Source organism: Oncorhynchus gorbuscha, linkage group LG06, assembly GCF_021184085.1.
Source record: "Oncorhynchus gorbuscha isolate QuinsamMale2020 ecotype Even-year linkage group LG06, OgorEven_v1.0, whole genome shotgun sequence".
Lineage (NCBI taxonomy): Eukaryota > Metazoa > Chordata > Actinopteri > Salmoniformes > Salmonidae > Oncorhynchus > Oncorhynchus gorbuscha.
This window is the reverse complement of record NC_060178.1, coordinates 29353026-29380570: the sequence shown is the minus strand read 5'-3', so window position 1 is coordinate 29380570 and position 27545 is coordinate 29353026. Positions and strand designations below refer to the sequence as shown.

The following is a 27545-nucleotide window of genomic DNA, read 5'->3' as shown; positions in this document are numbered from 1 at the left end:
GAAAATAACAGTGAACATCTTTTCCTACATAGAACATTTACAAGTAATAATAATAATAATAATAATATATGCCATTTAGCAGACGCTTTTATCCAAAGCGACTTACAGTCATGTGTGCATACATTCTACGTATGGGTGGTCCCGGGAATCGAACCCACTACCCTGGCGTTACAAGCGCCATGCTCTACCAACTGAGTACACCAGAACCATTCAGATCTATAATTGTCAGACATAAAGCACTAGTAAGAGTTGAAATTTCCTGCCAGCCCTAGGAACATCTATCTGCACCTCTGCTATTCATACCAAAATCCTTATGAGTAGCAACAAAACTCAAAATGAAACTAAAAAAATATATCTACAACAAGTAGACGTAGATTACATTAATTCACTTTGATATATAAATACAATCATTTGGTTCTTACCCTACAAAAAGTCAAAGTTTCAGACATGGCACATAGATAGCAGTGCTTTCCATGGAGTTGCCAGACAAGTAGAAGAGGCCAGTCCAACAGGGGAAGAAAATAGCAGAATTAGCTCTATTTTGGTGGCCTCTGGTACATTCTAATGCCTTGATTCCATCTGAAATATACAGCTAAATCATTGAATACTTTAACAACTTTACCTCCCAGATTTGTCAAATTAGTTATGGTATTGAGTAGATTAGAAAGACCTTAATGTATGTATGAATTCAGTGTGTTGTTAGTTGTTTTTGATATTGTCTAGGCCTAGGCTTATATGATCAGGACTATTTTCTACAATAAGTACAATTATATTTTTTAACATTAAACCTGTCTTCTCTTGAGATGTAATTCATATTTACAGTGTTACTGCAAGATATGAATTTCCACAATATGTTTGTTCTTCAAATTATGTATTTTATTGACTCTGTGGCTGTGGACGCAAAGGTTAAGGAAATCGATGTTTCATTTTGTGATTTGGGTGAACTATCCCTTTAACAGTTTGGCCTGTCAATCAATAACTGTGGGTGGGACTGTCAGGAGAGTTAGGCAGGATGTTTGTGAGTCACAGAGTTGGTTGGGTTTCATACCTGACTTTAAAGGGAAGGCTTTAGATTAGTGATCTAGTCAGAAAAATACAAATCTAGTCTACTCTTTCTTTAGTTTATTGTGGCAAAAATCGAAGAAAATGTTTGTGTTCCATCAAGAAAACATTGATTCCCTGTTGAGAGACAATATAGAATTGGAGGGAAATGGTTTTAAAACTGCAAACCATTTTCAGGGGGAGGACCCTCAGACCCCCCATCAGATTGTGCAGCCCCAATTTTATACAAAGACAGGCGACAATGAGTACAGGTATGCTTGAAGAATGAAGCAGGTGTTAAACATGGGCTTTGCTACACAGAAAACAGCAGTTTACTACTCCATTTTCGGCACTTTAATTAATCAAATCAGTCGGCCTATATCAACATCTTTAATAACACTAGGTTACACTGACAAGTCACTTCACCAGTCACTGGCAAGTCTTGGACATGGGCTTCGAATCCTACACATGTATTTATTTTATATTTAACCTTTGTCAGGGAGTCATACTGAGACCATGGTCTCTTTTACAGACTAGCCTGAATTACAGAAATGACAGAAAATACACACGTCAATATAAATACAAAATGTAAGCAGAAAGAAAAACATGGTCATAACAAAACAACACATTCATCAATAATAAGGTCCTCAATCAGCTTTCTGAATTGCCTTAGAGGCACCAAAAACATCAAATGTAAGAACATTTTGAAGATTGTTCCACAAATAAGGTGCAAGAAAACTAAAAGCTGATTTGTCTAACTCAGTAGAGACCTAAGGAATTTCCAGAGTTAACCATCCCTGAGACCAGGTGTGGTAACTTGTATGTCTAAAGTTTAGTGAAGATGTTAGGTACAGAGGGACTTTTTGTAAAAGTACTTTAGAAATTAAAAGATAGCAATGTATCAACCTACGTGACATCAAAGACGGCCAACCAGCTTTCTGGTAGTGAATACAGTGATGAGTACTAAAATTGTCACCGGTAATAAAGCGAAGTGCACGATAAACTGCCTCTAACGGCTTTAAGGAAGTGGCAGATGTGTTCATATAGATGATGTCGCCATAGTCTACAGTAGGACCGATAGGAACGTCGACTGCATAATCTGCTCTCTACTACTGAGTGAGAGGCAGGATCTATTTCTATAGAAGAAGACAATTTTTATTCTCAGTTTCTTAACTAACTCATCAATATGCTTTTTAAAAGACAGCTTTTCATCTATCCAAATGCCCAGATATTTGTAAGCAGGGACACAACCAATATGGACACTATCCAAAGTACATATGCTTAAATAATCAGAGTTATTTTTATGTTCTCTAGAGAACAACACATACTTAGTGTTACCTGCATTCAATACTCATTTCAGGTCAATAAAGTTTTTCTGTAATACAATGAATGCAGACTGTAGTTCAGATAGAGCCTGCTCAAACGTGGTGGCAATAGCATACCCAACAGTATCATCTGCATTTTTACAGACAAGTAGATATTGTTAATGTAAACAGTAAAATGTACGGGACCCAGAATTGACCCCTGCGGGACACCTTTCGTAATTTCCAGGAAACCTGATTTAACACCATCAGTAAATACACATTGAGTTCTATCTGTCAAGTAATTTTTTAACCAGTTACATACAATTAGCCGTGAGTGATCAACAGTATGAAAAGTCTTTGGCAGGTCAATGAAGAGGGCAGCACAATGTTGCGTTTTATCCATGCAGTTAACCACATCATTTATAACTAGAACTAGGTATACAGTAGAGATTGTGCTATGACCTGGTCTAAAACCCAACTGATTTAGAATACATTTCAAAGATAAGAAAGATCTTAGTTGAGAATTCATCAAGGATTCTAATATTTTAGCTAGGCAAGAAAGTTTATAAATAGGACAATAATTATTTAGGTCACAAGGGTCATCACCTGTGTGAAAGGGGAATATATGGGCCACCTTCCAAAAATACAAACAAGATCTTTGTTTTATTTGTCATGGTGCGATACAATGGACTTATAACTATGTTGTATGATTTATGAATAGCAAAGGGATATTGGAGATTGACTTTATTCAGTCAGTTCGACAGCTTTATAAACTAGTCAACACTTGTTGTTCAGTCGTCAATCAAAGCACAGTAAATAGCCTATGCGCCCTGACTCCATGTCTGGATATATGAAAGTTGAAACACGCAAAATAAAATAAATACGCACAAAACTATGATTAAGTGGATTTAAACTCATCATTACCACTTAAATTACATGGGACGTGTAAATTCACTCACAGCAGATAAAGAAGCATCATGCTCTCCCTCCTCCGTGATAACCACAGCACACAAAATGAACACAGGTATTGAGAGGTGGGATAGACAGCAGACTGACAAACCAGCAGTTTCCCTGTCATCACTCACTTTGTGACTGACAGGTGCTTGTCCTCTCAATAGATCACTAGAAAATGCATATCTTTCATTCTAGCGGAAGAAGGCTTTTCTAACTAAGAACTTGAAACGTTTCAATGAAATTAAGCCTGACGTGAAGTGGAAAAAGTAGGAAAGAAGGATTTTATGTATCTCAAACAAAACATAGGGTTATCAGTAATCACTTTTTTTCATAATGTTTTATACCCTTTTATAGTGAGCAACTAAAAAAGGGTTTCTTAGTCCTATTCATGGCTGAACTTTTGTTTGACAATCCACATCCATTTGCAGTAGTCTTCTCACTCCAGTATGACTCTCATCCAGCCGTGCAATGTCTTACTAGAAAGACTGGGTTTCAATGTGAGGTTGGACAGACTGCCGGTTGGGGCACAATATCTTAGCAAAAGCCCTTCGAAAGCTGCTGTGGCAGAGAGGGTACAGGAAAGGGTTAATACCAGAGTTCAGCCACAAGAGCCAAAAAGTAATCTCGTACCAGTAGTGCTCCACACATCGCCCACTACAGGCTGCCCGGATTATCATCAATAGGGTGTATGGTGCCCAGCAGATCCCAAAAATGCACACTATAATGGCCAGCGACTTGGCAATCTTCTTGTCGCGGGAGAGGCGGGAGCCCTGTGAGCTCCTGCTGGGGGGCCTGTTGGGGGATTGAAGGGGCCTGGAAGTGATCCTGCAAGTGAGGCCCTTCTTGCTCTGCATGAAGGTGTGTCCGCTACAAGGCTCCCCATTGGAGGACGGCGACAGCTCCTCGTCCTTCTCTATCACAGCTGAAACAGCAGCTGGCTTGCTCGATGATGCCTTGCAAGTCAAAAACACAGTCAAGGCAGCACCCCCGTCCCTGAGACTGCCCCTGTCGCTGCGTGCCTTGGTGTCCTCCTTATGGATAGCCCTGCTCTTGGTCCTCCGCTGGATGTTCAGGTAGATGCTCAGGTTGAAGAAGGCCACAGAGATAAACGGGGTGAAGAACTCAATCGTAGACGCACTGAGTAGGAAGTACCAGGTGCAGTAGAACTCAGCGAAACACTCATCGGCAAGGACGATGCTTTTTCCCACGACCAGCTCCCAGAAGATGATAGCAGGGCCATAGAGAAGGAAGGCTAACACCCACACAGTCACTATCTTTACCACAGCATGGTGGGTCATGCTCCGCTGGGCTCTGTATTTCACCTGTGAGTAGAGTGGTGAAGTGAAATAAAGCCCATACAATACTTCACAATAAAATCATATATCACAATCATTAAATCATTATAATACATAAGTAATAATCTGCATAATCCATACATATCTCTCAATTTGTAGGTGTTTATTGGATCCACACATTAAGCACCTGAGGCATTATTTGGACATATGGGAAAGGTATGATTTCCTTCGGTAATAGGGTTCAAGGGCCCTTTTCTCCATGGTGTGTCAGTGAAGCCAGAAGAGAATGAGAGTCAGGCTGTGTCATCAAACTGAACAACTTGACTTTGGACTCTATTGGGCTCTATTGAATCTGTAACGCTGAAGTGTTACAGATTCCGTGATAGAAATGTAAAGGTAATTTCCGATTGAGCCGGCATATGCCGTGTTTACTGTGAATGCAATCTCCGCTAAAGATGGAACATTGCCTTTAAATTTCAATCATGCTTTAAAGCTGAACATTCACAATGCGGATTGAATAGAGCCCTTTGTTTTCTGTCATGGGTGTGTCTAGATACCGATATGTGAGCATTTCTCCTTTGCCAAGATAATCCATCCATCTGACAGGTGTGGCATCTCAAGAAGTTGATTAAACAGCATGATCATTACACAGGTGCACCTTGTGCTGGGGACAATAAAAGGCCACTCTTAAATATGCAGTTTTGTCACACAACACAATGCCACAGATGTCTCAATTTTGAGGGAGTGTGCAATTGCTCTCCCAGGCCCCTGCCCCTGCCCAGTCATGTGAAATCTATAGATTAGGGCCTAATGAATGTATTTTAAATGAACTGTAACTCAGTAAAATATTTGAAATTGTTCATATTTTTGTTCAGTATGAATTCCAGAAGGAAATTAGCTATAGCAGTTACAAAGTGACAAAAGCCCCTCTTAGATCACACCATGGCACCATTTGTTGTTATGTAGTCTGTCCAAAATGTTTTGGTAAGAGTCTTGGTCCCATGTAAGAAACATCAATCTTTTTAGTTCATAACTCTGTCATGAACAATATTAATTTGCCAAAACTAGCATTTCAGATGAATGATTGTGAGAGACTGGGCTGTATTCATGATTAGATAGTGCCCCTTACAGGTCAACAAAACTATGGGCTCTATTCAATCTGTATCGCTGAAGTGTTACAGAGAGCGCACTAGAAATGTAAAGGTAATTTCCTATTGAGCCGACATCTGCAGCATTTACCGTGAATGCAGACTCCGCTAACATGGGAACATTGCCTTTAAATTTCAATCACACTGATGATTTTCCATGATACGTTTTGAATAGAGCCCTATATCTAGATAACGTTCAATGTTAGCTGCAAACTCACAGGCAAGAATGCAAGGTAGGTGAACCATTGTCCAGTTTAGTATTCAGACCAGAATATCCAGGGATACTTTATCTAGCATTCAAAAGCAGGCAAAAGGTCAGAGAGTAGCACGCTGGTCCACAAGGACAAAACCCACTCAGTCTGGATTTCCAACAGAGCTCATTCAGAGTCACTGCCACCCCAACACTGTGGATCCCATCAAGACATTAAAGTCCTACTGCCAGTGGTTGTCTACCCATTCTGCAGGATCTCTGTATTGGTAACAGGCCTAGTGAACCTCTTCAGTGAGGAAAGGATGGACACATGAACAGTAAAACATACAGTAGCTACATTTGAAAACGCATTTGTGTACGCGTGCAAACGTGTCTACATGCTTGCATTCTTGGGTATATATGTGTGCATGTTGTCCATGCATGCCTTCGTGTGGCACAGTGGCTCTCTATACTCACTGCTCTGGTGACGGAGAGGAATCGGTCGTAACTGATGAGGACGATGTTGAAGACAGAGGCAGTACACAGCAGGTAGTCCATGAGGAGCCACAGCTTACAGAGAGTTCTGCCCAGCACCCAGCGGCCTGTCAGGATGTAGGGGATGTATACAGGGATGCAGAAGGCACCTGCAAGGATACACACTGTGTACAGACTGATCCCCAAACAATGATTGCCTAGCGCCATAATCAATGCCAGAGTTAATTTTCACAGCTGAGTAACTTCCAACAAGCCTGCTGGCAAGTGGCAGAATTGTGTGTATAAATAATGACCAAAGATGTGTTTCAATTTCCATTCAGGAACCATCATGAATAATTTTAAGAGCTGTATAAATCAGTTAATAATCCTTTGCTATGATGAACTTTCAAAAATAATTTCCAATAAACATATATTTCCACAAGTATTATCCATTATAATGGCACTTCACAGTGTCTTATATACTGAAGCTACGCAAATGAACAAACCATTGGCATTATCCCACGACAGAGCCCTTCTCGATATATATAGATAGATAGATAGATAGATAGATAGATAGATAGATAGATAGATAGATAGATAGATAGATAGATAGATAGATAGATAGATAGATAGATAGATAGATAGATAGATAGGCATACAGACTACTTACCAACAAGAAAATCTGAAAGAGCAAGGTTGAGGAAGAAGTAGTTGCTTTGATTTCTTAGGCTCTTGTCAACAATGAAAGCCAGGATAACAAGTGCGTTACCAGCCACAACCACGACTACCAGAGTTATCATAAGCACGGCCAGGATCACCTTCGTATAGCCCGGGAGAGCCGCTCCAGCTTCGTGGACTGTGGCCGAGTCGCTGCCGGGAGTGAAGTTGGAGCTTGTATTAGATTCCGGGATATAAACTCCCATAGTTACTCCTACAATAAACCCATTACACTTGACTTAGTTTTGAAACTCTGAATCAATGTGATTTCCATAGATATCTTCCAACCTTGTTATTAAGAGAGACAGAAACACGAATAAGAAAGATGTCTTTGGAATAAAAGCTTCGTTCTGAATAACAATTTCCCCAGCTGTAAAACTACATTCGTCCGTGTCTGCTCTCGTGGAGGAGGATGCAGTGATTTATCCGTTATCAAACAGGCAGGTTATTGGCGCATAGGTTCGGGTTCATGTGCTACGCTACTTTTTAGAGAAGTCAGATTGCAATGGGTGGTATGGGACAAAAATATCCACCACCAGCGCGCACCAGGATTTCTTGAACATTTGTTTATAGCCCATTTAGTATTATAGTTGGAATAAAACCATTGAATATAAAACTGATCACTGCATATGATTTGGCATGATATTATCCAACAGACACATTGACACAATGTGTTAACATAGGCTATAGCCTGACCACAATCATGACCTTTTCACCTTTCTGAGAGAGAGAGAGATGTACTGGATATTGCACAATGTGCACAGAGAAAGTAAGGCTGATGGCTGGATTGAATCCCTTTTCTACAGAGGTAGGCTATGAGAAAGAAATCAGCCATGAAGGGAGAATGTAAAATAATGTGGCTTCATTTAGCTTTGTTTTTGTGTGTGTTTTTATCCTAAAATAAAACACACACATATATGGTGTGTGTTCTTAGGCTCGACGCATTGCAGAGTGCCATGGTATATTGGCCATATACCACAAACCCCACAAAGTTGCCTTATTGCTATTAGGAACTGATTACTAACGTAATTAGAGCAGTAAAAAGAAATGTTCCGTCATACCCATGGTATACGGTCTGATATACCACGGCTGTCAGCCATTCAGGGCTCGAACCACCCAGTTTATAATCATTATTTTAACCCAGTTCCATCACATTCTCCCCCATACAGACCGTAATCATTTTGGGTTTATATACTTCTATGGTCTCTATGGTCTTCCCCAACACTTCCTTCCCAAAGCCCCATAAGTTTGATCCCAGAAATGAAAGGTCTGGACTCATTTGAGCCTCATCGGTCCACTTGACAGAGAAGAAAAATGACAAGGTCAAACATTCTATCAGTAGGAAATACACTCAAACCTTCTAGCTATAAAACTGACAGTTTTACGACATACACTATATATAGAAAAGTATGTGGACACCCCTTCATATGATTGGATTCGGCATATTCAGCCACACACGTTGCTGCCAGGTGTTTAAAAGACAAACATTGGCAGTAGAATGGCCTTACTGAAGAGCACAGTGACATTCAATGTGACACTGTCATAGGATGCCATCTTTCCAACAAGTTTGTCAGTTTGTCAAGTTTCTGCCCTGCTGGAGATGCCCCGGTCAACTGTAAGTGCTGTTATTGGGAAGTGGATATGTCTAGGAGCAACAACGGCTCAGTCGTGAAGTGGTAGGCCACACAAGCTCACAGAATGGGACCTCCTACTCCTGAAGCACGTAGCATGTAAAAATAATCTGTCCTCAGTTGCAACACTCACCACTGAGTTCCATACTTCATCTGGAAGCAATGTCAGCAATATAACTGTTCGTTGGGAGCTTAATGAAATGGGTTTCCATGGTCGAGCAGCCGCAGACAAGGCTAAGATCACCATGCACAATGCCAAGTGTTGGCTGGAGTGGTGTCGAGAATTTGGACTCTGGAGCAGTGGAAACGCGTTCTCTGGAGTGATGAATTACTCTTCACCATCTGGCAGTCCGACGGACAAATTTGGGTTTGGTAAATGCTAGGAGAACGCTACCTGCCCATAATGCCAACTGTAAAGTTTGGTGGAGGATGAATAATGGTCTGTGGCTGTTTTTATGGTTTGGGCTATGCTCCTTGGTTCCAGTGAAGGGAAATCATAACACTACAGCATACAATGACATTCTAGATGATTCTGTGCTCCCAACTTTGTGACAACAGTTTGGGGAAGGCCCTTTCCTCTTTCAGCATGACAATGCCGCTGTGCGCAAAGTGAGATCCATACAGAAATGTTTTGACGAGATCGGTGTGGAAGAACTTAACTTACCTGCACAGAACCCTGAACTCAACCCCATCAAACACCTTTGGGATGAATTGGAAAGCCGACTACGAGTCCACAAACTCTTGGTCGTGTATTGTACATAATGAAGACAGTTGTGTGTGGATGGAATACTGTATTTGAAAATGGTTTGTGTATCACTGTATCACTGCAAAAAGCCCTTATGCTCTTTAGTGTGCATTGAAATGTCAGTGATACAGCCAAATGACACTGAGTAAATTGCATAGTGATTCAATGTAATGACAGTTGTTAAGCAATAACTATCAAGTATGAAGGTAAGACCCAGATGCAGACCACGTCGAATAAACAATAGTTTAATATTCCAACAGAGGCAGGCAATAGACAGGTCAAGGTAGGCAGGGGTCAGTAAACCAGAGGTGGGGCAACGGTACGGGCGGCAGTCAGGCTCAGGGTCAGGGGCAGGCAGAGTGGTCAGGCAGACGGGCTCGGAGTCAGTACAGGCAGGGGTCAAAGGTGGGCGACACCTGGAGGGGTGTGGAGACAATCACAAAGACAGATCAGGGTGTGACAGATAACCCTGACATAGAAATGGGAGAAAGTATCAGAGTACAAAAATTTCCCACTGAAATTATTCTTAGTGTTTCAAAATGTTTTGTATTAATGTTGTTCTTTGATCATTATATTTTAAGCACCTATGAAAATCTGCACCTATGAAATTGCTTATCTGCATATTACCTTAAACAGCTCTCCTATGGTGGCCTTCGTGATGATCATGAGTGAGATGCACAAAGATCATGCCCCCTAAATAAATGCTAACCTCCCCTGTTATTGGTAATGGTGAGAGATTAGCATTTATTTAGGGGGTATGATATTTATACCTCTTTAACGTTCTCACTCATCATTATACACAATTTATTCATGATTATCCATAATCATGGTAGGATGCACATTAATATATACGTGTTTAGAAACATATTCTATTCTTATTTACAATAAAAGTGACTCCAAAATGACACAATACATTTTTTACCATTCATTTCTATTGGGTATAACATAATCCGAGACAAAAAAAAACTGCAAATGCATCAGTGGAGGTACCTCAGAGGAGAAAGGGGAGGACCATCTTCTCAGTGAATTTCATAAAAATAAAAATAGGGAAACATTAAAAAGTTATCCTTATTTAGAAAAAGCTACACTAAATATATTCACATCACCAAATAATTGATTAAAACACACTGTTTTGCAATGGAGGTCTACAGTAGTCTCAGCTGCACTCTGTAGGGTAGCACCACAGCTAGCTTCTGTCCTTTGAGTACATTGGCTTCAACACAAAACCTAGGAGGCTCATGGTTCTCACCCCCTTCCATAGACTTAGACAGTAATTATGACAACTACCGGAGGACATCCTCCAACCTACCAGAGCTCTTGCAGCATGAACTGACATGTTGTCCACCCAATCAAAAGATCAGAGAATGAATCTAGTACTGAAAGCACAAGCTACAGCTAGCCAGCACTGCAGTGCATAAATTGTGGTGAGTAGTTAGTTGACTCAAAGAGAGAGAAAGACAATAGTTTAACAGTTTTTAACAAATACATTTTTTCCCAAATTAAGGAGAAGCAAGAGAGAGAGAGATAGTTATAATATATATAATAATAATAATATATGCCATTTAGCAGACGCTTTTATCCAAAGCGACTTACAGTCATGTGTACATACATTCTACGTATGGGTGGTCCCGGGGATCGAACCCACTACCCTGGCGTTACAAGCGCCATGCTCTACCAACTGAGCTACAGAAGGACCACATATTTGGTTGTTTAAAAAAAATCACTTTCACTTAGCTAGAAATGCAGCTAGTTAGTTTAGCCTACTCAAACACCTGGCTCAAACAGATAAGGATGCTATGTTAGCTAGCTGGCTATGGCTATCCAACACTGGAACTTTTCCAAGTCAAGGTAAGCTTTTGGTTTTATTAATTTATTGCCACCGGGGCCTGCCGGTGTAACTACCTAAACTGCTTTTTGACTGTACACTGTATTGCATGATTGTAGCAGGTTCACTAATGTGTTTGTTCTAGTAGCTGTGTTGACTATGATGTGACAATGATGTAGGCTGTGTGAAGCGTTTAGCTGTCATGATAGGAAGGTTTGGCTTGGAAAGTTTTTTTGCCTGGTCACAGACAGCTGATGTGTTGTGCACTGAAGTCCACAAGCAAAGGGAAAAGGTGAGAGAAGGAGAGCATGTAGATAGTTGCGAGAAGGATTTATATATACAACTTTATATATACAATGAGCAAAGTGATCATGTTGTTTTTATGTCGCTGATATGAAAGTGAACAGTGTTTGCGTGAGATCAGGGCTGTATTCCTTCTGCCGATTCTGTTGAAAAATATTTCTTAAACAGAACCAAACGGAACGAAACAGGGATAAAAATACCTGAATTTGTCCAATAGAAACTCACATTTGCAACTGTTTGACAAATGATTACACCATAGATCAGCTAGATGCAGGCAAGAGTGTGCAAAGAAGTATTGAATGTGTCACTGTCTGTCACCTTGATCACTAAAATTTCTGTCAACCTGTGCACCTAGGTTGTAAACTTTAATTCATAGACTAAATTGTAGAAACCTCCTGATGGGTACAGAGAACATTCTAGCATCATGTAATAGCCTAAACCTATCGATGTAACATTGAGCTGGGTGAATAGAATATGAATGACAGTCATCCAATATGCTGTAATAGAAATAAGGCCATGCTCATAATTTTTTAAATCATCCTTCCTCATCTTAAGCGGCACCGACCACCACTGAAATGCATCATTGCGTGCTAGGAATGTGGGACCAAATACTAAACTTTTGACAAAATGTAATACACTATAAGCGAATTTGTCAAAATACTTATGACATCTTCAAATGGGGGGACTAGATACATCATGTGTTCTCATTTCTAAACGGTAAAACATATGTATGAAAATACCCTGTCGCCTCATATAAAACATTAAATCTCAAATCCAAAATGCTGGCGTTGTCACGTTCTGACCTTTATTTCCTTTGTTTTGTCGTTATTTAGTATGAGTTGGGGTGGGCAGTCTACGTTTGTTTTTCTATGATTTTGGGATTTCTATGTTTCGGCCTAGTATGGTTCTCAATCAGAGGCAGGTGTCATTAGTTGTCTCTGATTGAGAATCATACTTAGGTATTCTGGGTTTCACTGTTTGTTTGTGGGTGATTGTCTATGTTAGTTGCTTGTGTCAGCACAGTTCTTATGATAGCTTCACAGTCGTTATTTGTTTATTGTTTTTGTACAGTTTACTTCGTGTTTTTTGTCATGTATTGAATGATGCATTCACACCACGCTGCGCTTTGGTCCACTTCTTACGACGATCGTGACAGGCGTGTAGAGCCAAATCAAAAGTTTTAGCTTCACTGTCCAAAAAAGTGTAAGCAGGGGTAAAGTGACAAGGCATCAGGATATATAATACTAAAAGTAAAGAAAAGTAGCACCTGTGTGTGTAACAATGTGTGTGTATTTATGTGTGCGTGGATAGAGACCTGTGAGTGTGCATATATCCAGCCAGTGCAGGTAGAGTCACTGCAGACCACGTGTAACCATGCCAGCCTAGGACGTCCACATACGGCTTCTTCACCTGCGGGGTCGTCTGAGACCAGCCTCTTGGACAGCTGATGAAACTGTGGGTTTGCACAACCGAATAATTTCTGCACAAACGGTCAGAAACCGTCTCAGGGAAGTTCATCTGCGTGCTCGTTGTCCTCACCAGGGTCTTAACCTTACGGGAGTTTGGTGTTGTAACCAACGTCAGTGGGCAAATGCTCATCTTTGATGGCCACTTGCATGCTGGAGAAGTGTGCAGCAGCTACTCTTTCTGGGGTCCAGCAACATTAAGGCAGTTATACAAAATTTTAAAAACTACATGACGTGACATTTCATAATACTTTACCAAATACATTTAGTGTTTTCGCTTGGACCACTACTCCACTATCACATATTTACAATACAACATCCATGTGTCTGTGTGTGTGTAGAGTACGTGTCTTGTGTGTCTGTGCCAGTGTTTGTGTTTCTTCACAGTCCCCACTGTTCTATAAGGTGTATTTTTATCTGTTTTTTAAAATCAAATTTTACTGCTTGCATTAGTTACTTGATGTGGTCATGTCTCTATGTAGTACTGTGCGCCTCCCATAGTCTGTTCTGGATTTGGCGACAGTGAAGATACCTCTGGTGGCATGTCTTGTGGGGTATGAATGGGTGTCGGAGCTGTGCCAGTAGTTCAAACAGATAGCTCACTATATTCAACATATCAATACCTCTCACAAATAACATCTCTCCTCCACTTTGAGCCAGGAGAGATTGACATGCATATTATTAATGTTAGCTCTCTGTGTACATCCAAGGGCCAGCCGTGCTGCCCTTTTCTGAGCCAATTGCAATTTTCCTAAGCCCCTCTTAGTGCACCTGACCACACGACTGAACAGTAGTCCAGGCGCGACAACTAGGGCCTGTAGGACCTGCCTTGTTGATAGTGCTGTTAAGAATGCAGAGCATCGCTTTATTATGGACAGACTTTTCCCCATCCTAGAAACTGTTGTATCAATATGTTTTGACCATGACTGTTTACAATCCAGGGTTACTCAAAGCAGTTTAGTCTACTCAGCTAAATTTCCACATTATTCATTACACGATTTAGTTGAGGTTTAGGGTTTAGTGAATGATTTTTCCCAAATACAATGCTTTTAGTTTTTGAAATATTTAGAACTAACATATCATTGCCACCCATTCTGAAACGAATGCAGCTCTTTGTTCAGTGTTGGCATGTCATTAGTAAAGATTGAAAAATGTAAGGGGCCTAGACAGCTGCCCTGGGGATTTTGTTGGAGAGACTTCCATTAATGAATACCCTCTGTGTTCTGTTAGACAGGTAACTCTTTATTCACAATATAGCAGGGGGTGTAAAGCCATAACACACAAATTTTTCCAGCAACAGACTATGATCGATGTCAAAAGCCACACTGAATCTAACAAAACAGCCCCACAATCTTTTTATCATTAATTTAACTCAGCCAATCATCAGTCATTTGTGTGCTGAAGTACTGTGCTTGTTGAATGTCCTTCCCTATAAGCATGCTGAAAGTCTGTTGTCAATTTGTTTACTGTGAAATAGTTTTGTATCTGGTCAAACACCATTTTTTCCCTATAGTTTACTAAGGGTTGGTAACAGGCTGATTGGTTGGCTATTTGAGACAGTAAAGGAGGCTTTAATATTGTTAGGTAGGGGGAATAACTTTTGCTTCCCTTCATGCTTGAGGGCACACATTTTCTAAGTAGGCTTAAATTGAAGTTATGGCATATAGGAGTCACAATATAATTCACTATTTTCCTCGGTAATTTTTCATCCAAGTTGTCAGACCCCGGTGGCTTGTCATTGTTGATAGACAAAAATAATTTTAACCTCTTCCACACTTACTTTACAGAATTCAAAATTACAATGCTTGTCTCAATTTGGTCAGATATACTTGGCTGCATAGTGTCAGCGTCTGTTGCTGGCATGTCATGGCTAAATTTGCTAATCTTGCCAATTAAAAAAATCGTTAAAGTAGTTGGCAATATCAGTGGGTTTTGTGATGAATGAGCCATCTGATTCAATGAATGATGGAGCGGAGTTTGCCTTTTTGCCCAAAACTTCATTTAAGGTGCTCCATAGCTTTTTACTATCATTCTTTATGTCATTTATCTTTGTTTTATAATGTAGTTTCTTCTTCTTTTTATTCAGTTTAGTCACGATTTCTTAATTTGCAGTTTGCCAATCGATTGTACAGCCAGAAGTACTTGTCATTTCTTTTGCTGCATCCCTCTCAACCATACCATTTTTCAATTTCTCATCAATCCACTGGGATTTAACAGTTTTTAAAGTAATTTTCTTAATGGATGCATGTTTATTAGTAACTGAGATAAGCAGATTCATAAATGTGTCTAGTGCAGCGTATGGTTGGTCGTCATTACACACAACAGACCAACAAATATTCTTTACATCAACAACATAGGAATCACTACAATACTACTTTTAAAGCACATTTCTGCAGCATTAGTAAAGATGTGATCAATACATGTTGATGATTTCATTCCTGTGCTGTTTGTAACTACCCTGGTAGTCTGACTGATAACATGAACCAGGTTGCAGGCACTAGTTACAGTTTGAAACTCTCTCTTGTGTGGGCAGCCTGATGAAAGCCAGTCAATATTTAAATCACCCAAAAAATATACCTCTCTACTGATATCACATACTTTACTTGGGGCAATGATAAGTCATTGTTTCAATGCAGGCTTATATTGCTGTGAAAGGATCCAGAAACTCAAATGATTTCGGTGGATCCCCATTCTCCTTGAAATATGAGCTTTATTTCCAGAAGGTATCAAAATGGTCAATGAAAGTTGTGAATGGTATGGGCAGGCATAAGATACGGACAACGAACACAATTGCATTTTATCGATGACAATTTGAATGTACAGAGATTACGAAATCATGAGGACCATTGTCATGCCATTCATCCGCCACAATCACCTCATGTTTCAGCATGATAAAGCACGGCCCCATGTTGCAAGGATCTGTACACAATTCCTGGAAGCTGAAAATGTCCCAGTTCTTCCATGGCCTGTATAGTCACCAGACATGTCACCCATTGAGAATGTTTGGGATGCTCTGGATCAACATGTACGACAGCGTGTTCCAGTTCCCTCTTATATCCAGCAACATTGCACACCCATTGAAGAGGAGTGGGACAACATTCCACAGGCCACAATCAATAGCCTAATCAACTCTAAATCAAATCAAATTTTATTTGTCACATACACATGGTTAGCAGGTGTTAGTGCGAGTGTAGCGAAATGCTTGTGCTTCTAGTTCCGACAATGCAGTAATAACCAACAAGTAATCTAGCTAACAATTCCAAAACTACTACCTTATAGACACAAGTGTAAAGGGATAAAGAACATGTACATAAAGATATATGAATGAGTGATGGTACAGAGCGGCATAGGCAAGATACAGAAGATGGTATTGAGTGCAGTATATACATATGAGATGAGTGTGTAAACAAAGTGGCATAGTTAAAGTGGCTAGTGATACATGTATTACATAAGGATGCAGTAGATGATATAGAGTACAGTATATACGTATACATATGAGATGAATAATGTAGGGTATGTAAACATTATATTAGGTAGCATTGTTTAAAGTGGCTAGTGATATATTTTACATCATTTCCCATCAATTCCCATTATTAAGTGGCTGGAGTTGAGTCAGTGTGTTGGCAGCAGCCACTCAATGTTAGTGGTGGCTGTTTAACAGTCTGTGATTTGTACGCCGAGGAACTTAAAACTTACTACCCTCCTCACTACTGTTCCATCGATGTGGATAGGGGGGTGTTCCCTCTGCTATTTCCTGAAGTCCACAATCATCTCCTTAGTTTTGTTGATGTTGAGTGTGAGGTTATTTTCCTGACACCACACTCCGAGGGCCCTCACCTCCTCCCGGTAGGCCGTCTCGTCGTTGTTGGTAATCAAGCCTACCACTGTTGTGTCGTCCGCAAACTTGATGATTGAGTTGGAGGCGTGCGTGGCCACGCAGTCGTGGGTTAACAGGGAGTACAGGAGAGGGCTCAGAACGCACCCTTGTGGGGCCCCAGTGTGGAGGATCAGCGGGGTGGAGATGTTGTTGCCTACCCTCACCACCTGGGGGCAGCCCTTCAGGAAGTCCAGTACCCAGTTGCACAGGGCGGGGTTGAGACCCAGGGTCTCGAGCTTGATGACGAGCTTGGAGGGCACTATGGTGTTAAATGCCGAGCTGTAGTCGATGAACAGCATTCTCACATAGGTATTCCTCTTGTCCAGATGGGTTAGGGCAGTGTGCAGTGTGGTTGAGATTGCATCGTCTGTGGACCTATTTGGGCGGTAAGCAAATTGGAGTGGGTCTAGGGTGTCAGGTAAGGTGGAGGTGATATGGTCCTTGACTAGTCTCTCAAAGCACTTTATGATGACGGAAGTGAGTGCTACGGGGTAGTAGTCGTTTAGCTCAGTTACCTTAGCTTTCTTGGGAACAGGAACAATGGTGGCCCTCTTGAGGCATGTGGGAACAACAGACTGGGATAGGGATTGATTGAATATGTCCGTAAACACACCAGCCAGCTGGTCTGCGCATGCTCTGAGGGCGCGGCTGGGGATTCCGTCTGGGCCTGCAGCCTTGCGAGGGTTGACACGTTTAAATGTTTTCCTCACATCGGCTGCAGTGAAGGAGAGTCTGCATGTTTTAGTTGCAGGCAGTGTCAGTGGCACTGTATTGTCCTCAAAGCGGGCAAAAAAGTTATTTAGTCTGCCTGGGAGCAAGACATCCTGGTCCATGACGGTGCTGGTTTTCTTTTTGTAATCCGTGATTGACTGTAGACCCTGCCACATACCTCGTGTCTGAGCCGTTGAATTGAGATTCTACTTTGTCTCTATACTGACGCTTAGCTTGTTTGATTGCCTTGTGGAGGGAATAGTTACACTGTTTGTATTCGGTCATGTTTCCAGTCACCTTGCCCTGATTAAAAGCAGTGGTTCGCGCTTTCAGTTTCACGCGAATGCTGCCATCAATCCACGGTTTCTGGTTTGGGAATGTTTTAATCGTTGCTATGGGAACGACATCTTCAACGCATGTTCTAATGAACTCGCACACCGAATCAGCGTATTCGTCAATGTTGTTGTCTGACGCAATACGGAACATATCCCAGTCCACGTGATGGAAGCAGTCTTGGAGTGTGGAATCAGATTGGTCGGACCAGCGTTGAACAGACCTCAGCGCGGGAGCTTCTTGTTTTAGTTTCTGTCTGTAGGCAGGGATCAACAAAATGGAGTCGTTGTCAGCTTTTCCGAAAGGAGGGCGGGGCAGGGCTTTATATGCGTCGCGGAAGTTGGAATAGCAATGATCCAAGGTTTTTCCAGCCCTGGTTGCGCAATCGATATGCTGATAAAATTTAGGGAGTCTTGTTTTCAGATTAGCCTTGTTAAAATCCCCAGCTACAATGAATGCAGCCTCCGGATATATGGATTCCAGTTTGCAAAGAGTCAAATAAAGTTCATTCAGAGCCATCGATGTGTCTGCTTGGGGGGGAATATATACGGCTGTGATTATAATCGAAGAGAATTCCCTTGGTAGATAATGCGGTCTACATTTGATTGTGAGGAATTGTAAATCAGGTGACCAGAAGGACTTGAGTTCCTGTATGTTGTTGTGGCCACACCACGTCACGTTAACCATAAAGCATACGCCCCCTGTCACGGTCTGACCATCGTTCGTATGTGTTTTCCTTGTTTTAGTGTTGGTCAGGACGTGAGCTGGGTGGGCATTCTATGTTGTGCGTCTGGTTTGTCTATTTCTATGTTTGGCCTGATATGGTTCTCAATCAGAGGCAGGTGTTAGTCATTGTCTCTGATTCGGAACCATATTTAGGTAGCCTGTTTTGTGTTGGGTTTTGTGGGTGATTGTCTTTAGTGTCTTGATGTCCTTGTGCTGTGTGTATGTGCACCAGTATTAGGCTGTTTCGGTTTACGTTACGTTTATTGTTTTGTAGTGTTTGTATTGATTTGTGTTTACGTTTCTTCATTAAACATGAATCGCAATCTACACGCTGCATTTTGGTCCGACTCTCCTTCACCTAAAGAGAACCGTTACACCCCTGCTCTCTTCTTACCAGAAAGATGTTTGTTTCTGTCGGCGCGATGCGTGGAGAAACCAGTTGGCTGCACCGTCTCCGATAGCGTCTCTCCAGTGAGCCATGTTTCCGTGAAGCAAAGAACGTTACAGTCTCTGATGTCCCTCTGGAATGCTACCCTTGCTCGGATTTCATCAACCTTGTTGTCAAGAGACTGGACATTGGTGAGGAGAATGCTAGGGAGTGGTGCACGATGTTCCCGTCTCCGGAGTCTGACCAGAAGACCACTTCGTTTTCCCCTTTTTCAAAGTCGTTTTATGGGGTTCGCCGACTGGGATCCATTCCGTTGTCCTGGGTGAAAGGCAGAACACAGGATCCGCTTCGCGAAAGTCATATTCTTGGTCGTACTGATGGTGAGTTGACGCTGCTCTTATGTTCAGTAGTTCTTCTCGACTGTATGTAATGAAACCTAAGATGACCTGGGGTACCAATGTAAGAAGTAACACATAAAAAAAACTGCATAGTTTCCTAGGAACGCGAAGCGAGGCGGCCATCTCTGTCGGCGCCGGATGTTGAAGGAGATGTGTCGGGCTGCACGAGGCAAATTGTGGTCACACTAGATATTGACTGGTTTTTCAGATCCACGCCCCTACTAGATATCTGTGACCCACAAATGCATATCTGTATTCTCAGTCATGTGAAATCCATAGGTTAGGGCGTAACTAATTTATTTCAAATGACTGATTTCCTTGTGAACTGTAACTCAGTAAAATCTTTGAACTTGTTGCATGTTGGTTTATATTCTTCTTCAGTATATATATATATTCCCAAACTGTTTTGACAGCAATAATTAGCAAGAAAGAGCAGCAATAATTGAGCAGCACTGCATAAAGTATACTATGTGTAATCTGTCATGTAAATGATAGATAAATGGAGGGGTGGAATGATAATTTACAACTCATATTTAAAGACTCACTTAGGACTATATTGACAAATAAACTGACTCTGTATGAAAAGAGTGTTGGAAAGCCTGCCCAACACCTCTAACAGATAAACCACTCCAACAGAGGATTTCAAAACATATTTTTATGCCTCCTGAACCTCCACACATTTGCAGGTTTAAAATCTGACTGAAAACAGCAAATCTCTACTCATAAACCTGGACTGACACATTGAGATACAAAAGAAGATTGATTCCCTGATACAGTTGGCATGGTAATGGATATTAAGGCTACTAAAGCAGAACTGTTTCAGCATAATGTACAGGGCATTTGGAAATGTGACTTTATTGTCTGTAAAACCCAGATGAAGTTTCTATTGAACACAATGTTGCTGATTCACAGTAGTTCTGTTGTCAAGAGGTTGTAGGGAGTCAACTACAGAGGTCCTCAAATATCAAAACATCTAGACACATTGGTGAGAGGAGGGAAGGGCGAGGGATACAGAAAGAGAGTGACTTTTTGGAAATTAAGACATTTTGGTTATAAAAAAAAGATTTAGTCCGGCAATCCCCAAAATTACAGCAATGTTCTGAGAACACTTTATGCACTTTCCTAATCATGTACGCAGCACTTTTTCATGAATATAAATGACACATTAATTTTACATTATGGTGATAAATGTTTTGACACAATGCCCGCTTAACCCGGAAGCCAACCACAATGTGTCGGAGGAAACACTGTACACCTTGTAAGCGTGCATGCGCCCGGCCCGCCACAGGAGTTGCTAGAGTGCTATGGGACAAAGAAATCTCGGCCTGCCAAACCGGGCAACGCTGAGCCAATTGTGCGCTGCCTCATGGGTCTCCCAGTCACAGCCAGCTGTGACACAGCCTGGGATCGAACCCGGGTCTGTAGGGACCACCGGGTCTGTAGGGATGCACAGGTCTGTAGGGACGCACTGCGATGTAGCGCCTTAGACCGCTGCGCCACTTGGGAGGCCCCTGCAAATTGATTTTAACAAACAATTGGTTCCCCACAAAATGCAGCCCTCCATTGAATTTCAAAATCCCGATCGAACCAAAAAGTTGACCCGCCCCTGATAGAGGATATCACTTTTACTTTGTCTCCTTGCTTGTTTACTTTTTGTTCTTCTCCCAGCTTTGGATGTCTCATCCTGCAAAACAATAAAGGAAAATAACACTGAATAAATGAGTCAAAAGAGAAGTTTCGAAGAGCACCACTTCATTACGAAGAGGGAAAACATATAGTATTCATCGACAACCAGTGAGTTGTTCACCCTGTTGTCAGTGTATCAGATTTCTATGCTTTAAGTGTAGCCAAATGTTTTGAGAATGACACAAATATTTATTTTCACAAAGTCTGCTGCCTCAGTGTCTTTAGATATTTTTGTCAGATGTTACTATGGAATACTGAAGCATAATTACAAGCATTTCATGTGTGTCAAGGGCTTTTATTGACAATTACATGAAGTTGATGCAAAGAGTCAATATTTGCAGTGTTAACCCTTCTTTTTCAAGACCTCTGCAATCCGCCCTGGCATGCTGTCAATTAACTTCTGGGCCACATCCTGACTGATGGCAGTCCATTCTTGCATAATCAATGCTTGGAGTTTGACAGAATTTGTGGGGTTTTGTTTGTCCACCTGCCTTTTGAGGATTGACCACAAGTTCTCAATGGGATTAAGGTCTGGGGAGTTTCCTGGCCATGGACCCAAAATATCGATGTTTTGTTCCCCGAGCCACTTAGTTATCACTTTTGCCTTATGGTAAGGTGCTCCATCATGCTGGAAACGTCATTGTTCGTCACCAAACTGATCCTGGATGGGTGGGAAAAGTTGCTCTCAGAGGATGTGTTGGTACCATTCTTTATTCATGGCTGTGTTCTTAGGCAAAATTGTGAGTGAGCCCACTCCCTTGGTTGAGAAGCAACCCCACACATGAATGGTCTCAGTATGCTTTACTGTTGGCATGACACAGGACTGATGATAGGGCTCACCAAGCTTTTTTCCGGATACTCCAAACAATTGGAAATTTGATTCATCAGAGAAAATGACTATCCCAGTCCTCAGCAGTCCAATCCCTGTACCTTTTGCAGAATATCAGTCTGTCCCTGTCATTTTTCCTGGAGAGATGTGGCTTCTTTGCTGCCCTTCTTGACACCAGGCCATCCTCCAAAAGTCTTTGCCTCACTGTGCATGCAGATGGACTCACACCTGCCTGCTGCCATTCCTGAGCAAGCTCTGTACTGGTGGTGCCCCGATCCGGCAGCTGAATCAACTTTAGAAGAAGGTCCTGTTGCTTGCTGGACTTTCTTGGGCGTCCTGAAGCCTTCTTCACAACAATTGAACCGCTCTCGAAGTTCTTGATGATCTGATAAATGGTTGATGTAGGTGCAATCTTACTGGCAGCAACATCCTTGCCTGTGAAGCCCTTTTGTGCAAAGCAATGATGACGGCACGTGTTTCCTTGCAGGTAACCATGTTTGACAAAGGAAGAACAGCTGGTCCTTTTGTGGCAGGGCTGAAATGCAGTGGAAATGTTTTTGGGGGATTCAGTTCATTTGCATGGCAAAGAGGTTACTTTGCAATAAATTGCAATTCATCTGATCACTCTTCATAACATTCTGGACTATATGCAAATTGCCATCATACAAACTGAGGCAGCAGACTTTGAAAATGTATTTGTGTGTCATTCTCAAAACTTTTGACCACGACTGTAGTTGCATAGCAAATGGCTATCCACGTTTCACATTACTACGCATATTTCTCTGATCTGAATCTGGAAATGAGAAATCGTTCAATATTCCACAAGAAGACCAAATTGGGGAAAAGGGGAAAGGGGATACCTAGTCAGTTGCACAGCTGAACGCATTCTGCCGGAATGCAATCAACCGACAATGTGTCTTCCGCATTTAACCCAACCCCTTTGAATCAGAGAGGTGCGGGGGGGGGGGGCTGCCTTAATCAACGTCCACATCATCGGCGCCTGTGGAGCAGTTGTTGTTGGGGGTTAACTGCCTTGCTCAAGGGCAGAACGACCATTGGTTTACTCACTACCGATACAAAAGTGCACCCATATTATAGCTAAAACTATGTCTATTTTGTTCTTTCCTCAGAGTTAGCTATATCAGCTGTTAGTTTATTTGCACCCCTTGTATGGAACAGTCTACAGAGTTCTCTACAACTGGATGTACTGATGCCGCTTGGGCAGTTCAACATGCATATTGGGGACCTCTTATGAGGAATGTGATTTTTTTTATTTGTTTCTCAAGTGTGTATGTGATTTTGTATTCTATTGTACTTGTGTGCATGCAGGGCTCCCCTGAGAAAGAGACATTGATCTCAATGGGATTCCCTGTTAAAATAAAGGTAAAATAAAAATTGACTGAAGCCTCATGTCATGTTCCCTGCTAAGCTCACTTTTTACAGCTAAACCGGTGATCATTTCAATGTACTGATTGTTAAGCCAACCACTTCACAGCGTAGTAAAATGACATAGTTCAATCCTGAAATTTGCAATAAGCATACTTGGTAATTTATCAAAATAAATTGGAGCCAAATCTAGCCTTCTATGAAAAGGGGTAACAATAAGGTCACATTAGGCAACCTATTTGCAAGCTTTACTGCCCCCAATGCATGACCATGGTCGTGAAAGGCATGTCCTCCCCCCTTTCTTAAAAGTATGATGTTGTTTCAGGAACACATTTCTGGGTCTGAACAGATTCAAAACACTGGTTCATTCCCTTTCAAGATGTTTTAGTCAGCTCTGTCAGAACAGGTACTTGCCTGGAAACCCGCCTAGAAGACCAGCATCCTGGAATCGCCTCTTCACTGTTGACATTGAGACTGGTGTTTGCAGGTACTATTTCATGAAGCTGCCAGTTGAGGATGTGTGAGGTGTCTGTTTCTCAAACTAGACACTAATGTACTTGTCCTCTTGCTCAGTTGTGCACCAGGGCCTCACACTCCTCTTTCTATTCTGGTTCGAGCCATTTTGCGCTGTTCTGTGACGAGAGTAGTCCACAGCGTTGTATGAGATCTTGAGTTTCTTGGCAATTTCTCACATGGAATAGCCTTCATTTTTCAGAACAAGAATTGACTTACATGTTTCAGACACACGGGGGGGACCTAGTGAATGACCTGCAGAGAGCAGGGACCAAAGTAACAAAGCCTACCATCAGTAACACTCTACGCCGCCAGGGACTCAAATCCTGCAGTGCCAGATGTGTCCCCCTGCTTAAGCCAGTACATGTCCAGGCCCGTCTGAAGTTTGCTTTTGGATGATCCAGAAGAAGATTGGGAGAATGTCATATGGTCAGATGAAACCAAAATATAACGTTTTGGTTAAACTCAACTCATCGTGTTTGGAGGACAAAGAATGCTGAGTTGCATCCAAATAACACCATACCTACTGTGAAGCATGGGGGTGGAAACATCATGCTTTGGGGCTGTTTTTCTGCAAAGGGACCAGGACGACTGATCCGTGTAAAGGAAAGAATGAAGGGGGCCATGTATCATGAGATTTTGAGTGAAAACCTCCTTCCATCAGCAAGGGCATTGAATGTGAAAGTGGCTGGGTCTTTCAGCATGACAATGATCCCAAACACACCGCCCGGGCAACGAAGGCATGGCTTCGTAAGAAGCATTTCAAGGTCCTGGAGTGGCCTAGCCAGTCTCCAGATCTCAACCCCATAGAAAATCTTTGGAGGGAGTTGAAAGTCTGTGTTGCCCAGCAACAGCCCCAAAACATCACTGCTCTAGAGGAGATCTGCATGGAGGAATGGGCCAAAATACCAGCAACAGTGTGTGAAAACCTTGTGAAGACTTACAGAAAACGTTTGACTTCTGTCATTGCCAACAAAGGGTATATAACAAAGTATTGAGAAACTTTTGTTATTGACCAAATACTTATTTTCCACCATAATTTGCAAATAAATTCTTTAAAAAATCCTACAATGTGAATTTCTGGATTTTTTTTCTCATTGTCTGTCATAGTTGAAGAGTACCTATGATGAACATTACAGGCCTCATCTTTTTAAGTGGGAGAACTTGCACAATTGGTAATAACTGACTAAATACTTTTTTGCCCCACTGTATCCAATTAAAAATCAGACGTTTCCAGTTACAATAGTCATTTACAACATTAACAATGTCTACACTTTCTGATCAATTTGAGATTATTTTAATGGCCAAACAATTTCCTTTTCTTTCAAAAACAAAGACATTATTAAGTGACCCCACACTTTTGAACGGTGATGTACATTTGTCCAGCAACAGACTATGATTGATGTCAAAAGCCGCACTGAAGTCTAACAAAACAGCCCCCACAATATTTTAACAGCAATTTCTCTCAGCCAATCAGTCATTTGTGTAAGTGCTGTGCTTGTTGAATGTACTTCCTTTGTTTACTGTGATATAGCATTGTATCTGGTCAAACACCCCTGTGGCTTGTCATTGTTGATAGACCAAAATATTTTTCACCTCTTCCACACTTTCTTTACAGAATTCAAAATTACAATGCTTGTCTTTCATAATTTGGTAAAATATACTTGGATGCATAGTATCAGCGTTTGTTGCTGGCATGTCATGCCTAAGTTTGCTAATCTTGCCAAGTAAAAATATTGTTCAAGGCAATATCAGTGGGCTTTGTGATAAATGAGCCACCTGATTCAATGCAATGAATGATGGAGCAGAGTTTGCCTTTTGCCCAAAATGTCATTTAAGGTGCTACAAAGCTTTTTACTATCATTCTTTACGTCATTGATCTGTTTCATTGTGTAGTTTCTTCTTTTTATTCATTCACATGATTTCTTAATTTCCAGTGTGTTTGCCAATCGGTTTTACTTGGCATTTCCTACCTAAGTTTGCCAACTGCCAAAGATGTAATAATTAAAATAATTTGTAACATCAAATGGTTTTGTGATCAATAAGCCATCTCAATACATGAAATATGGAGTTGAATGTGTCTTGCAGCCCCTAATTTCATTTAAAGTACTCCAAAGTTTTTATCCATCATTCTTTACATCATTGATTTTGGCTTCATAATACAGTTTCTTATTTTTGTTGAGTTCAGTCACATAATTTCTCACTTTGCAGTAAGTCAGCCAGTCAGATTTATTAGCTACTCCTTTTGCGCCATCTCTTTCAACCATAGTTGTTCAATTCCTCATCAATCCATGGGGCCTTAACAGTTCTTACAGTCAGTTTCTTAACAGGTGCATGCTTATCAATAATTGGAAGAAGCAATTTCATAAATGCATCAAGTGCAGAGTCTGGATGTTTTTTAAAATCATCCACATAAGAGTCACATCAAAATCTTTTGTAGGTTCTCTTATACATTATTTTAGGCCCAGCTATTTGGAACTTTGGCTTTCCTGGATATAGCCACTATATTGATCACTGCATCCAATGGATACGGATACAGCTTTAGAACAAAGTTCTACAGTATTAGTGATCAGTACATGTGGATGATCTTGTTTCTGTAGTGTATGTAAACACCCTGGTAGGTTGATTAATAACCTGAACCAGGTTACAGGCACTGGTTACAGTTAGAAGCGTCCTCTTGAGCGGACAGCTTGATGAAAACCAGTCAACATTCAGGTCCCCAAGAAAGTAGACCTCTTTGCTTACATCACATACACTATCGAGCATTTCACACATATTTAGATACTGACTTTTTGCACCTCACCAAAAGAAAATGCTTTAGATGTGCCAGGTTAACCTGCAACCATAACACTTCAATAACACTTGACATAAGCTCTAAGCATTACGGGAATATGGCTCTGGATATACAGTATACAGCAACACCTCCTCCATAAGCATTCCTGTCTCTTCTATAGGTGTTATATCCTTGCATTCCTACTGCTGTATCAAATGAATTATCTAAGTGAGTCTCAGAAAGGGCTAATACAGTTTGTCAGAAATGTGGATCACCTACTCATTCAAGGGTTTCTTTATTTTTACTGTTTTCTACATTGTAGAATAATAGTGAAGACATCAAAACTATGAAATAACACATATGGAATCATGTAGCATGCAAAAGTGTTAAACTAATCCAAATATATTTGATATTAGAGATTCTTCAAAGTAGCCACCCTTTGCCTTGTTGACAGCTTTAAACACTCTAGGCATTCTCTCAACCAGCTTCACCTGGAATGCTTTTCCAACACTCTTGAAGAAGTTCCCACATATGCTGAGCACTTGTTGGCTGCTTTTCCTTCACTCTGCAGTCCAACTCATCCCAAAACATGTCAAATTTCTGGCCTCCACAATCATCGAGCTAACCCTGGGAGAACTGCAAACTGTTCTTTAATTAATCTTGAAGGTTGTACAGTTGTCTCAAATTAAACTGTGAAGGACCTCTGCGTTACTCTGGACCCTGATATCTCTTTTGACAAACATATCAAGAATTTTTCAAGGGCAGCTTTTCTCCATCTTCCTAACATTGCAAAAAATCTGACACTTTTTGTTTAAAAAAATGATGCAGAAAA

The 27545-nt window shown here is 41.2% G+C and overlaps 1 protein-coding gene and 1 long non-coding RNA gene across 2 annotated transcripts in view; both read right to left on the bottom strand.

The window, feature by feature from the left end:
- Window positions 1-1380: 1380 nt before the first annotated feature.
- LOC124037798 (histamine H3 receptor-like) lies at window positions 1381-7597 on the bottom strand. The gene is made up of 3 exons (XM_046352870.1): window positions 7077-7597; window positions 6410-6576; window positions 1381-4621 (listed from the first exon to the last, which is right to left on the bottom strand). Exons 1-3 carry the CDS (start codon window positions 7327-7329, stop codon window positions 3776-3778), a joined length of 1266 nt encoding a protein of 421 aa, XP_046208826.1. The 5' UTR covers window positions 7330-7597; the 3' UTR covers window positions 1381-3775.
- A 2172-nt stretch (window positions 7598-9769) lies between these two features.
- LOC124037797 overlaps window positions 9770-27545 on the bottom strand; it is a 43485-nt gene continuing 25709 nt past the window's right edge. Inside the window, exon 4 of the long non-coding RNA XR_006839233.1 lies at window positions 9770-9915. This is a non-coding gene — a long non-coding RNA (uncharacterized LOC124037797). The remainder of the gene's footprint in view (window positions 9916-27545) is intronic.

Bases quoted from the DNA above. Each gene is read 5' to 3' on its own strand.
- LOC124037798 (XM_046352870.1), bottom strand. From the start codon at position 7,329: ATGGGAGTTTATATCCCGGAATCTAATACAAGCTCCAACTTCACTCCC. The intron at 6,577-7,076 runs GTAAGTAGTCTG...GTATCCTTGCAG, and splicing joins TCTTTCAGATTTTCTTGTTG to GTGCCTTCTGCATCCCTGTA. The intron at 4,622-6,409 runs GTGAGTATAGAG...CTCTACTCACAG, and splicing joins TCCTCTCCGTCACCAGAGCA to GTGAAATACAGAGCCCAGCG.